Source organism: Mugil cephalus, chromosome 22, assembly GCF_022458985.1.
Source record: "Mugil cephalus isolate CIBA_MC_2020 chromosome 22, CIBA_Mcephalus_1.1, whole genome shotgun sequence".
Classification (NCBI taxonomy): domain Eukaryota; kingdom Metazoa; phylum Chordata; class Actinopteri; order Mugiliformes; family Mugilidae; genus Mugil; species Mugil cephalus.
The window spans coordinates 15,970,749-15,984,566 of record NC_061791.1 but is presented as its reverse complement, the minus strand read 5'-3'; the positions used below and the strand labels follow the sequence as shown (position 1 = coordinate 15,984,566).

The 13,818-nt window shown below is 41.3% G+C and overlaps 2 protein-coding genes across 2 annotated transcripts; one reads left to right on the top strand and one right to left on the bottom strand.

The window, feature by feature from the left end:
* The first annotated feature begins 1,014 nt into the window (after positions 1-1,014).
* Positions 1,015-7,570, top strand: LOC125000145 (NXPE family member 3-like). The gene is made up of 5 exons (XM_047575536.1): positions 1,015-1,516; positions 2,467-2,762; positions 3,558-3,628; positions 4,455-4,661; positions 4,746-7,570. The coding sequence occupies exons 1-5, from the start codon at positions 1,130-1,132 to the stop codon at positions 5,294-5,296; spliced, it is 1,512 nt and encodes a 503-aa protein (XP_047431492.1). The 5' UTR covers positions 1,015-1,129; the 3' UTR covers positions 5,297-7,570.
* Positions 7,571-9,539: 1,969 nt separating this feature from the next.
* On the bottom strand, positions 9,540-13,287 carry LOC125000180 (angiopoietin-related protein 5-like). The gene is made up of 6 exons (XM_047575576.1): positions 13,207-13,287; positions 12,775-12,802; positions 12,573-12,664; positions 10,633-10,750; positions 10,295-10,480; positions 9,540-9,953 (listed from the first exon to the last, which is right to left on the bottom strand). The coding sequence occupies exons 1-6, from the start codon at positions 13,285-13,287 to the stop codon at positions 9,655-9,657; spliced, it is 804 nt and encodes a 267-aa protein (XP_047431532.1). The 3' UTR covers positions 9,540-9,654.
* Between the last annotated feature and the right edge of the window lie 531 nt (positions 13,288-13,818).

The following is a 13,818-nucleotide window of genomic DNA, read 5'->3' as shown; positions in this document are numbered from 1 at the left end:
CGAAGATAAGATAAGATAAGATAAGATAAGATAAGATATGCCTTTATTCATCCTCCATTTGGGAATTTCTCATTGTTGACAGCAGCAGAGACATATAGCATCGCACACACAGCGCACAGTGCACATATGGTTGGACAAAGAATAAAAATATAAGAATGCCAGAATTCCAGAATCAGTACTTCAAACTGTTTGTTTGAACAGAAGTGGAGATTTTGTATGCTTTACGCCTTTGTTGGTTGTTTTTAAAAACATAAAAATAAAAAATAAAAAATTCCAGAAACAGGTGAACTGCATCCCAGCGACGTCATTTTACTACGCCACAGCCACAGATGAGGACTGATCACCTATCATGAAGGTCAGAAGAAAGGAGGTCAGCACTTCCCTTTGGAAGTATGGCTCCATCTTTCTCCTCTTGGCTGTGTCCGCCTCAGTCTTCGTGCTGTGGAACATGAACATGCTGGTGGGTCTTAGTGTGTGTGTGTGTGTGTGTGTGTGTGCTGTTTGAAATGTTAAATATATAAAACTGCCGGGTACTGCTGCTTTTACTAATAAGTCATATGTCGATTTTAAATGTCCACTTGACTTAAACACAATGGCTATGCAAATAAGCCATGCACAATGAGTAAATTGTATAATTCATTTAGAAATTCCCTCTCACAATTTTTATTGTGTGACGCTGGTCAAAGTTTGCTCAATATTGCATATCCATGTGTGTGACAGTAGTTGGTGCAGCTTATTGTACTCATAATTTTCTGAAAATGAATGTGAACATTCTGACTGTACCTCTCCCTCCTCTACTGTGCTCTGTAAAGATTCAGCAGAGGATGTCAGTTTGTGGAGAGCCCACTGTCAATGATTCAGATTCTACGTGAACATCTTCCTGTTTCCTGTCAAACATTAGGCATAAACCTAAATTTCTAGACCAATAACATCTCAGTACAGTGTCTCAGTACCATTTTTACACCCTTCTGCAAAGCAGACTGATAAACTCCCTGTGTTTTTTCCATGAGTAAAGCAGGGAGAAGTCAAAATCCAGTCAACAAATCTATTGCTGCAGCTTCAACCAACGGGTCCTTCACTTCCTCAAACGTCCTCCATCATCATCCCAACATTTTCCTCCGACCGTTACATGCACCATGGCTTCTGCACCTTCCAACCTCTGTCCCCTAAGGAAGCTCTCGAGGAAGACCTAATACTAGAGTCCATCGCTTGGCCTGAGACTCCCCCTTTGCCATCTCCTCTGTCCCTAGAAGTTACCAGCGATCCAGTCCACAGCAGCTTCACTATTCTCCCAAGGAGTGCTGGGGGACAGTGGTACGTAGGGGATTCGCTTGAGGTTACGATCAAAATGTATGATTACCAGGGTCGCCCCAAGAAGTCTGGAGGGGACGTCTTGTTTGCCCGGCTGCACAACGCCGCTCTCGGTGCAGGTGTGGCAGGCCAAGTGGTTGATCATCTCAACGGCTGCTATTCCGCTGTATTCTCTTTACTCTGGGAAGGACATGCACAAGTTGAGGTGAGGACACTTGTCTTATAAAACTTGACCCTAGATCTTCCAACTGTGTGGTTGCTAAGCCATACATATGCTTCTCACTAAGTAACTGTCACCATTTATATCAGCTTTCATTTTTTGCACAATACATATGTAGTTTACAATGACATTGTTTGTAGATTTACTTGATGTAGACAGGCTCCTTGGCTCCATTTGCAGAGACTTACTATACAAACCATGGTGCTATCAGATTTAGCAGCTATAGTCAAGCTCTCCTCCAGCTTTAAAATTAGCTTAATGAGTTGGCTGAAAAATTGCTTTTGAAGATTTGAGCTGAAATGAGAAACATGCTATTGTAAATACTGTTGTGAATACCCCACCAACTACAAATGTCCTAACCCTGCTAGCTTGTGAAGGCAAACCCCAAACTCTTAAAGAGACAGATCATGGTGAATCCTTACACTGCCACTATATCTAGAGCATCAGTCTTCAGGCCTTTTCAGGCCAAGGACCCCCAAACTGATGGAGAAATTAAGTAGGGACCCCCTACCTACTACATGTGTTCAATATTAAATTTGACCACGTGCTATTTATGCATATATATTATTATAATTTAGCCATTCAAATAATACACACGTTCAAATATTCACTTTTATCTCAAACATGTGCAATAATAGGGTGGCGTAATACTGAAGCGTGCAACCAAACATTGCACGACCCCCCAGCAGTACCTCTACGGGCCTATGATCTAGAGTAAGGCTAAAGCATCCTATTTCAGGCTAAATGTAGAATTAGGGTTAGGAGGGTGGCGGTGGTAATGGGATTAGGGATAGCCTATTATCCTGTTGGTAGCAATCAACAATCAACAAAACTGCATATTAAACTACTGAAGATGGCAAATGCATTAGCTGGACTTTACTTATAAGACAGATGCTAAATGATGCAAACTGACCCTTGTGTCTCTGTCCTATCAGGTGACACTGGTTCACCCCAGCGAGGCAGTCACGGTGCTGCGCAGGCTAACCGCTGAACAGCCCGACAGAATTAACTTCAAAAGCCTGTTCCGCTCAAGCCTGGTAACTGAAACTGCCACCTGTAACGTATGTCTGCGTCCAACCCAGCAGCCACTGTGCAACTACACCAACCTCCACACCGGTGACCCATGGTTCTGCTACAAGCCAAAGAACTTCAGCTGCAATGACAGAATCAACCACTCCCATGGAAAATTCAATCAAAACCTAAAGACCAACGAGGAGATGCTCTTTCAAGAGTGAGTATTAGCCCTGGATACAGTATGTTTAAAATGTCTAGCAGGAGTTTTGGGCTTAGTCATCCAAGATTCACCTGACAGTCAGAGGAAAATGCAGGTCTGGGACCTTGACGCCAGTGTTTGGTCCAGATTATGTTCTGAGGGTTTTACATTTGTATACTGCATGTATACTGCATCAGTATTCTGCAAAAAAGACAAGTCTACAAGGGAAGAGAGAAGGACAGAGTTGATGGTTATCCTGGACACTGAGGCTAACATGTACCAGTATCCTATTACTGACAGATATTAAAACTGACAGTTAAAATCTCTCTGCGGAATTGATCACACGGGCTTGTTCAGTCTTGTGCTTTATCATCTTCTCACTGCCGACAGTTTCTTATTTTAGACCAAGTTGTTACACCACAGTCTCCTTTTTATTGAGACCACGCAAGCTCACATGATGTAGTGTGTTGCTTCTTCTGGCACTGTGCGACATTATTTTTTAAATCTTTTGGTATGTGCAGATAAAAGGAACAAACAACTGAGAAGTTTCCCCTTTGGTAAGATTTCAAAATCCCTGTATATTAACCAAACTTGGGATATAAATCAGAATATTCAGTCTGAATCACTGTTAGTGATTTTCTTTCTTTTTTTTTCTTTTCCCAGAAGATGCTCACTTATTATTTTTTCTGCTTTACAAACTGTTACTTACACATGTTTATGCTTTTTTTTTTACTTCTAGTTGGAACCTTATAGTGCTTCACAATTTTGGTTAAAGCTGCGGAGTGTGACTTTATTGTGTGTGCTTTGCTTCAGTGGTGTCAACATGAAAGTCTCCATTCGAGCTTCAGGACCTGCCAATATCACTGTGTTCCAAAAAAACAAAGGTAAAGCCCAGTTTTAACTAATACTAATGAAATATAAGCTGAATGTGCTACAGACAAGAACTTGGTGTTTGTTAGTAGTACATTTCTTGATCGGGAGTGAGGATCTAAAGGGCTATCAATTTACACTTGCTTAAAAAAACTTTGTGAAAATGCATTCTAACCTAGCAGTCCTGCACTAAATCTCCCCTTCATGACTGTTCTAATATTCAATTTATTCAAAAATGCGTCAAGTAAGTGATAATTCAACGGTATGATCATTACGGACGATGCAGTTTGTGGTGCTGGATGGAAAATGGATGAAATGACACAGTTTAACCAACCTCTCTCTGTATAATACCAATGGAAAATGTGAAATAATAAAAGACTGGCAGTAAAAAGTCTATGTTCATTTGCAATTTGATAGCTTGGTTGGTAGACGTTTGTGTGAATGCAGCTGTGTTCATTATTCATATATTGACTTGGCACAGATTTTGGTCTTTTCATAGATTTCCAGAAATTATTCAATTCAATTCAGTTTTATTTATATAGCGCCAATAACAATACAAATCGTCTCAAGACGCTTCACAAAAACCAGCCTGCAACCTCCAGAGCAAGCCTGAGGGCGACGGTGGCAAGGAAAAACTCCCTTTTAACAGGAAGAAACCTTGAGCAGAACCCAGCTCATATGGAGGGACCCATCTGCCGAAGGCCAGCCGGTTAGAAGTTAGAAACAGAGAAGATAGAGAGAAAAGAAGAGCAGGAGAAACAAGATAAACAAACTTCTGTCATAGATACATACATCAAGCATTATGCACCAAAGCCTGTCTTAACTTTTCATTCTTCCCAGATCAACCTGAAGTGAAGAGCCTCAAAGTCAAGTCTGGGCCCTCTGGCTACTACTACCAGCATGTGTGGCGAGCACTAGGTGGCACCACAGTTCACCACTTCAACACGTCGTCAGCCATCAGTCAGTGTCTGGAGGGAAGGGCTGTCCACCTGTATGGAGACTCCACCATCAGGCAGTGGTTTGAGCACCTCATCAAAGCACTGCCAGGTAGCTGGCCCTCAGTGATTTGTGGCCCCAGTCTGGTTTTTCTTCCCTCTTCAACCTAATCTGTTTCATTTCTAACACTTTCAGATCTAAAGCAGTTTGACCTGCACAGCCAGAAGCAAGCTGGTCCTTTCTTGGCCCTGGACTATGCAAAAAACATTATGGTGACGTACCGGTGTCATGGTCCTCCTATTCGTTTTGGCAACGTCCCAACCAGCGAGCTGCGTTATATCGCCAATGAACTGGATGGTATACCTGGAGGCCCCAACACTGTCATAGTTATTGGAATCTGGTCACACTTCAGCACTTTCCCTGTAGAAATCTATATCCGGCGGCTGCAGAGCATCCGTGGGGCGGTGATGCGGCTGCTGGCCAGGGCTCCAGGCACGCTGGTGGTGATCAGGGCTGCAAACCCCAAAGCTTTGACGCTCTACGAGACGCTGACCAACAGCGACTGGTACTCGTTGCAACGTGACAAGGTGCTCAGAGCCGTGTTCAAAGGATTGAATATTCATCTGGTGGATGCCTGGGAGATGGGATTGGCCCACCACCTGCCACACAGCCTCCATCCACAACCTCCCATTATCAAGAACATGATTGATGTTCTCTTGTCCTATATATGCCCTCAACTGCACTAAAGGTATGCTAGGTTTAGGTATTAACCATGACTACTACCAAATGACCAAGTTTGACACATTCCAGGAGATGCACGTGTAACCCAGATGTAAAACATCATAAGACGAGAGAGAGAAGAGAGGGTGATTATTTTATTAGTTTATTTGCCCCTATCCAAAGTTTAAAAATTGTAATTGCAACTGAATGCACCGCCCTTCTTCCCAGCCAGTCAGGCGTAACACAGGCCATGTCCAGCTCGTGCGATGACGTGCGTCGTTTTCCCGGTCAAACTTTAGTCTCAGCCACAGAGTGAGGGCAGCCATCAGCTTAGACAGAGACAGAGAAAGAAAAAGAGAGGAATAAGAATAATCCTGAAAAAAAGAACAACAACAACAAAAAAGCCAGTACACTTACCCGCTGGAAGTCCGGAGCGAGCGATTACCCAAAAGAGACGAGTCACGTCGGTAAGACAAGTTGATTGTCTGGAAATAAAAGCACTTACCGTCGTCATCCATGCTAATGCTAGCTCTGTGGCTAACAGGCTAACTACCTACCTTCCATTGGGAGAGCCGCTCGGTTCTAACATCAGGTACTGGGCTTTGACAAACATAGCAACGGTGAGAAACGTTAGCTGCTAAAATGATATTTCTCTGTAGCACCTCAGCGCTTAAAGAGAACAGTGGATATATTAAAGATTAATTTAATTTAAAGGGAAAGAAATTTGGTAAATCATATGATGAGGGTAACATATTTTATTTTGTAATGTGCAACCTACTGAAAGAATTTATTTAATTTCAACTGTGACTTTAAAATTACTTAGAGGGTAATTTTTGGTGCATGTTCTCTGGCATGAATAGGCCTATAAGTGTTTGGAGTAATTAAGCATACTTCTTTTGATAACTCTAAGACAACTTCTACTTTTCCATTTCTATGTTTCCATCTCATTTGCACATGATTTTGCTATAGTAATGATTTATCCTGAATGTAAATGGGTACTTACCGTGAATATTGTTGAGATACTGTTCACAGAAACAGCTAGATATTTAAGCACTTAAATGATTAGTGCATTTGATGAATGTTGTACAACTAAAAAAAAAAAAAAAACGAACAAAGAATTGAAGTTTGAGATCTGTTGAGATTTAAGATTAACATATGAGGTTAAAACAATATGTTGATTTTTGTCATTTAAAGAATCCAATGTAAATTATATGACCTTGTAGGGGTGGGCGGTATGACGATATTAAATCTTGAACGATTACAACGTGAAGACGATCTGTCAAATTGCAGAGATCGTGAGATCGTCGAGGGCACATTCTATAAATTGCAGTTCTATGCTGATGCACCGTCGCACCAGACGTTTTACGTCGTCAACCTGACCGACCAGTCATAGCGAATTATGAGTAGTTGCGCGCTTTCTTACCTGCCTCCTTGTTTATGTGTGTAGCAAAAATCCACTTCCATTATATGGAACTGGTTTGGATTTTCCTCAACTGATGAAGCACAGGCAAATGTTTTGTGCAAAGTTTGCACAGAACATGTTCGCACGTCGGGTGGCAACACGACGAACCTGTTCAATCATTTGAAGAGGAAGCATCCTAAAGAATATGCTGAGAGCCAAACAGCGAGGGGTCCGATGGCACCGACACCGCAGGCGGAGGCAGCAGTTAGTGTAAGACCAAAACAATCAACATTAACACAGGCATTTAACAAAGGCACTCCGTATGACAAGTCAAGCAAGCGATGGAAAGAGGTAACAGAAGCAGTTACCTTTTATCTTGCAAAAGATTTGGTACCGTTCAAGACGGCAGAAAACGAGGGGTTGAAATGCCTTCTTAAAGTAGTTGACCCGCGGTATGAGCTGCCCAGACGAAAATACTTCTCCAACACTGCCATGCCACGTCTCTTCTCTGAATGCTGAGAAAATATTGTCTGTTTTTCATTTTTCAATTTAAGATCGTGATAAAATCGAAATCGCGATTTTATTTTTAAAAAATCGTGATATGCTATTTTTGCCATATCGCCACCCCTATGACCTTGTGTATAGGTCAGGTTTTTTGAGAGGGCGCAGAGAATCTGAGGGACCAGGACCACATTCTAGTTGTGACAGATGGCGAGCCAACTACTTTGAGGAAGAACCACCACAAAGGAGATACACACATACACACTCACACCATACATTCACATTACACCCCATTGGACTTTTAAAATCAGGTGCACCTGCAACAACTTTTATTTCTAAGGGCCGCAACGGACACTTTTACTTTATTTATTGTGTGCATACTTTTATTTTGGGCAATTTGGGTCTTTATTTTATGATTCTGTACAAATTGAATGTTTTTTCTTATTGACTGTAAAAAAATACACGAGTGGTTACTTAAGTTGTTTCCCTTGCCTAACTCATTGTTGCTCAACGCATTGGCTCCTTATGAATTTATTGTCTTCTGATCCTGGCCAGAGTTTTTATAACTAATCAGAGTTGTTGTTATATTGTAACACGCTTTTAAATCACTAAAACTGGTAAAACACAAGTTCACTAACGACAGAGAAGCAGATCAAGAGGAGATCATGTTGCAATGATGTTTCATGCAAACCATAGTAAGCCAGTCATCATTGTTCTTATTACAATAGACTAAGAAGTCATTCATTGGGCAGAAAAGCAATTTTTGAGTCTTTATGGTCTTGACTTATGGCCCAGAGCAGGAAACTTTCACATTAAATTCTCACTAAATTCCATAAGTTCAGATCAAAATTTAAACAGCCGTAACATAATGACATCTGATTCTACGACAAACCAACACTGACACAAGATCATTAACAGATGATAAACAAAAAAATTAATAAAAAATATTTAAAGGACATATTCACTGAAAGATGGTCCTGCTGAAGACATTGGAAGTTACTGTACCAAAGGAACTGGGCCTATTTGTTTCAGCTTGTCTACATGAACGTGCACTAGGGATGTCACGATTACTCAATTTCACAATTAATCGTGGTATTAAGCGCTACAATTAATTGATCGTAATACCTGAATGTCGTAAGAAAATTGTTGTTAAGGGCAGCCATAGTTAACCATAGTTAAGGGCAACTCAAACGGAACGAAAACAGAGTTACGCTACACCCAAGCAGTGTTTCCAGTGGCGGGTTGCCAATCATAAATCCTAGCTGCCGCTCCTTCAAATGTCTCGGGTACTCGTGACTACTAAGGTACACAACAGATAACTATCTTGCTCAGTACTCTTTGAGGTTCTTAATCTACCGGTTTACACTGGTCACTTTGTAAACTTCCTCAAGTGTCTCGATCCGCTGGACGGCGCTCAGTTTATCAATAAAGAACGTGGTTATTGTGGCCCAAGAGTTTAACACCACTTGTCCTTTTCTGTTTATTATCTCCTCTTTTGAGCACTGACGTTCTCACTACTCACTGGTCTGTTGACAATATCACGTGATGTTGGTGACTGACGCTACGCGTTAAATTATCTGACGTTTCATCGAGTTGTTTTCTTTTTGCTCAGGTGTATGTGTGTACAAATACAAATATTGGATCATATAATTAGTAATATAATTATATTTTAGCATCAAAGATAGAAATAAAGGAAACTTTAAGACCCTTAAGGAGTGTTCATGTGATTTTACATATGAATAGATTTGTGAAATCAATCAACGCATAATAATCGTGATTATTGCCTGTAGCCTGCATTACTGCGCTTCAGCCGATTGAAGCTTACCGAGCTCAGCCAGCGTTCCATTTAACTAAAACATGTATTTCTGATGCAAGCTGCTGGGGTGGTTAATGCACAATAGACTGTTTTCATCTAGCTGGCAGAACTGCAATTTAGAATTACTTGCAGTGATTATGTGCCTTTGTGATATTATGATTTGTGCTGGGTGTTACATGTACTTAATGTTGGGCTTATATGTCCTGTGTGTGGACTGTAAAAGCAAATTTGAAGTTGAGTCGATGGGCCTCTGTAGATCGTCAACCATTGATGTAGGAATATTTTGTCAAGGTTAAGTATAATAATAATACGGAATAATAATAATAATAAAAAAAAAATCAACAAAATAGGTTTCCGCCAAAAATCTTTGAATGAATATGTTTCATATGCTCAGATGAAGAATTTTGGAAGTTGTTTGGGTAAAGACGTTAGAAACCATACTACAAACGTTGCACTACTATATGTAAACTTTGATATATCTGAATCCAGCAAAGTCCTAAGCAAAGTGACACAGAAATATATGATAAAGCAGCCTTCATGTTTTGCATCGTCATCTCAACTCTCTTTTACTGAGGCGATAACATATTTTAAAAGAATAAACCTTCTCCAAAGTCAGACATATCATTCAGGTGCGGAACAATCAGGGTGACCAGTGTAGGCACCTCTCACTCAGATCTGATCATCATTCTGGAGGCCTTGGCCGAGTAAGGTGCAGGAGGTTTCCAGGTGAGCCAGTGGAGGCCTGAAGCCCAACCGATGTGGTTACCAGTAGGATGCCATTCTCTGTTTAGACTGGCAGAGCCACACTTGCTGTACCACCAACCGCCGCCCTTCGATAAAGCGCACTTGTTTTGAGCAATGTCCCCGAAGATGCATGGGGAGCAGCCGTCGTTGTCACGGTCGATGGTGCTGAAGCCATAGCCGTTCTGGTCAATGCCTTCATACGCACCGCGGATAGCGTCACATTTGAGCAGAGATGGACACAATTTAAAGACAGAATTCAGAGTTCAAAGGAATGGCTACACCAGTCTGGCTACACCAGACTAACTCATCAGAATACGAGTCTGGTAACACCCCATTTGAATTTCAATGTGGGGTGTAATTCAACCAAAACAGAGTAAAAATACCTGCATGCAATTGGATAGTTACAACCAGTCAGAGAATTTTCTACAAATGCCTTAAGGGCACATTCAGAACTAGTATTTACTTAAATAAAAGGCATTTAAGCTTAAATACAATCCATATACAGTTCATAGGACAGATGATGTCTGAGGAGGTAACAGTATTTTAAAGATGCTTCAGTACCTGCATTTCTGCTGTATTTCCCCACGTTCAATCTGAAAGCTGATTTCTCATTCCCCAGTCTAAAGTTCTTGTACTCAGCGTAAGCACTGCCACCCTCGTGGTCCCACAGGTCCACTCTCAAGGTCCACTTCTTAGACTTGTTCTTAGTGAGTAAGAAAACCTTCTTCAGACCAAGCCAGTGGTCCTCTGAGGGAATCAGCAGAACACAAAGAAAAGGCTTCCTCAATAAACAAAACTGTGATGTTAGCATTGCCCTATTTTGTATTAACCAAAGGTCTTTTAGAACTACACAGGCATAATCCTTAACACACGCAGCAGTTAACAGGTTATTTACTCACGTGTCAGGGTTCCAAATCCATTTTTATACTCTGCCCATTTTCTGTTGAATGAGACAGTGGGTCCGCTGCGTTTCTGAAACACGGTCCATCCTCCATCTGGAAGCATCTCACAGTACACCTGAGCAGGAAGTTCAGTAAACATTCAGTATGTTAAGTAAACCAGATGACAAAAATAAAATCTTTTATTATAAAGTCCATATTTTCCATCACAACGCGGTTAATTTCAGTTGCGCTCTTGACTTAAAGTCACAGAACAGAACAGGCAAGCATTTTAACTTTGCACTATGAGGTCACTGACATTCTCAATGACCTCATCTTAGTAACTGTTGGCCTATGCCAAGTAGTACTTTGTGGTACTTTGTAATAACTTATCTCGTCAAACCAAACACAGAGTGTATTGTGTCTGATAGTGCTCCAGTGTAGTCCTTTCCCGTTGTGGCCTAACATACAGTAAAATCTGATGTGATTTTCGGAGTATGATGCTTTTTAGTAGCCTTTCCGAAATGAAAAATAAAGTGGCAAAATTGTGACAATGAAAATCTGTGTTTGTCTGCACCAGGCTACACAAACATTTCATCTCATCTTCTAGTACTTATCCTCACTAGGGTATCGTTGGTTGCTGGAGGCTATCCCAGCTGTAATCAGGCGAGAGGTGGGGTACTCAGGGCTATAAACATACATATATCTGACGTATAATGTTGCAGCGTGCTGCTGGATTCCAGATGGGGACTGAATAGGCTCTTGGCCAATTGTGGGGAACCTGACGGAGTCAGCGTGTAATATGCAGCTTTGTGGTGGCTCAGCAGCAATAGGGGTGGGGCTTACTGAGTACAAGAAGCTTAAATTTACAGGTGGTACTCTGTGTGAAATGGTGCACTAAATGAGTCAAAGGCTGAACTAAAATATGTTGGATTCATGTTAATGTGTATTTAAAAAAATAAATTTATGGTGGAAAATTATAGAAAATTTATAAAAACTGTCAACCAAAGATTTTGCGATCCCCCTACAGTGCCTCCGTGGTCCCCATATGCCTATGCCCTAATGCTGCCTATTATAAAAGCAATTCAGTTGAAGAACAGAATTATCCAGCAACAAACTACAGCATCCAACCACCACAAATATGAATGACCTTGTGTGGTCTGCTGATTATGGACCTTCTCTGCTCTTTAAAAAAGTGATGTCTCCAACATGTGTACCAAACACTTCTTATCATGTGAAGACAGACCAATGACAGGCATTTTCTTCTTTTCATAAACACAACACATTCAACAAACACAGAGACACAAAGACACAATCAGGGCATTCTCAACAAATGCCTTAAGCTCTGTTAACTGGCTGGTTGAGTTATTTCATTTGTTGTTTGTTATCTGTTTTACAACAGATGCGTGGTGGAGTCCAAACAGTGTGTTCCTCAGATGAAAGCCGTTATGCTGTAAATTCAATTCAGTGCTCAGATGACAATTGACCAGAACAATTTTATTGGCCCGGCAAATCTCTGTCGGAGCATAATGGGTTCCCGACGGCGCAACTCCAGCCAGCTAACAACAACTGACGTCACCATTTCATGCACATAGTCCATGTTGTAACCACAAGTTCACAAGTTCCATTTGAAGGCAGCAAAAGTTGTTTTTTAGAATGAGTATGTTCTGCATGCTCAAGCCATGTATACAAACTGGTTTAGTACCTGTAATCACTAACTTATCTCATAGCTCCCAGCTCATTTAACGTGTCTGCCAGACCTGATAGCATTGTAATGTGAAGTCATACCACACCCAACACGCCCAACAAGCATTCCCGTACCTCCCCGTTTGTTTTCACTGCATACTGCGATACCATTAAACACACCGCTACAGCACATGTCTGAGCTTTGGATGATGTGTTCAACACCAGCAAACCACCAGGTACAAGCAGTAATTGTTTAAACTTCAGGCAGTTCTCACCTTGAACGTAATCTTGACTCCAGCTGGCTGAATGGAATAAACCCCACTAGGTGCTTCTGGGTTGAGAGTCTTGATCTGTGAGCAGTCGATTCCTGCGTTTGACACTAGAAGAAAAAAAAAAAAAAAAAACAGAAGAGAAAAATGACCAACACAGCATTTTTCAATATAATAATATTAATCTCTCTAAAAAAAAGGTCCATACCTTGAGGAGAAACCGCTTTCTGCAGTTTCTGGCAAAACAACAAAAAAGTTTTTAAGTAAAACTTGATCTTGCGTAAATATTTCTAATCTAATTAAAAACTGTCATTGACGCGCAGTAAGGGAACTTAAATTGTCTAATGTCGCGGGGTTTGCTGGAGCCTATCCCAGCTGGCATCGGGTGAGAGGTGGGTTACACCCCGGACATACAACCATTCACACGCACAGCTAGGGTCAATTTAGAGTGACCAATTAGCCTAACGAGCATGTCTTTGGAGGTGGGAGGAAGCCGGAGTACCTGGAGAGAACCCACGCGAACACAGGGAGAACATGCAAACTCCACCCAGAAAGGCCCGAGCTGCACTCGAACCCAGACCTTCTCGCTGGGAAGCATCAGCGCTAACGGGTAGAAGGTTTGTGCGATGCTTGTTTTTACCTGAGCTTGTCCTGTGCAGATCAAGAGAAGTGACAAGACGAACCCGCAATATCCAACCACGCTCTTCATTTTGACCTGCATGAAACAGTGACATGAAGTTCACAGCTTGACTTTTAAAAGAAACTTGCAAACAAAAAAGTACATATTCACTGATACAACACTTAAGGGTAGGTTGTTAATCTCCAAACATGTACCTGCGTTCAGATGAACCTTGTATCCAAGAGGAGCAGCACGTTTTCTCTCTGGCTCAGTTACCGCGCCTCCTTTATAGTCAAGCTAAACACTGTCACTTCCTGTATGGTCACCTGGGTGGGATACAAATTGTGTATTACACTAAATTAACATGCTCTGTTTTCACTAACTTTTCACTAACTTTCCCAACTGCAAGGGAGTCCCTGCTGAGAAGCATTTACAGGACTTTTTAGGGACATTCCATGGCCAGGTCAAACAAGAATAGCTGTGTTTAAATACATTTTCTCTTATGGAATCCACAGAGAAACAAAAATCTATTCATGTCTAATGGCATACCTAATGGCTCTTGAGTAACTTATTCTTCCTAATAAATGTACTATTTTGCCTTGTGGTTTGATGACACATTCATGGTACTTTCAT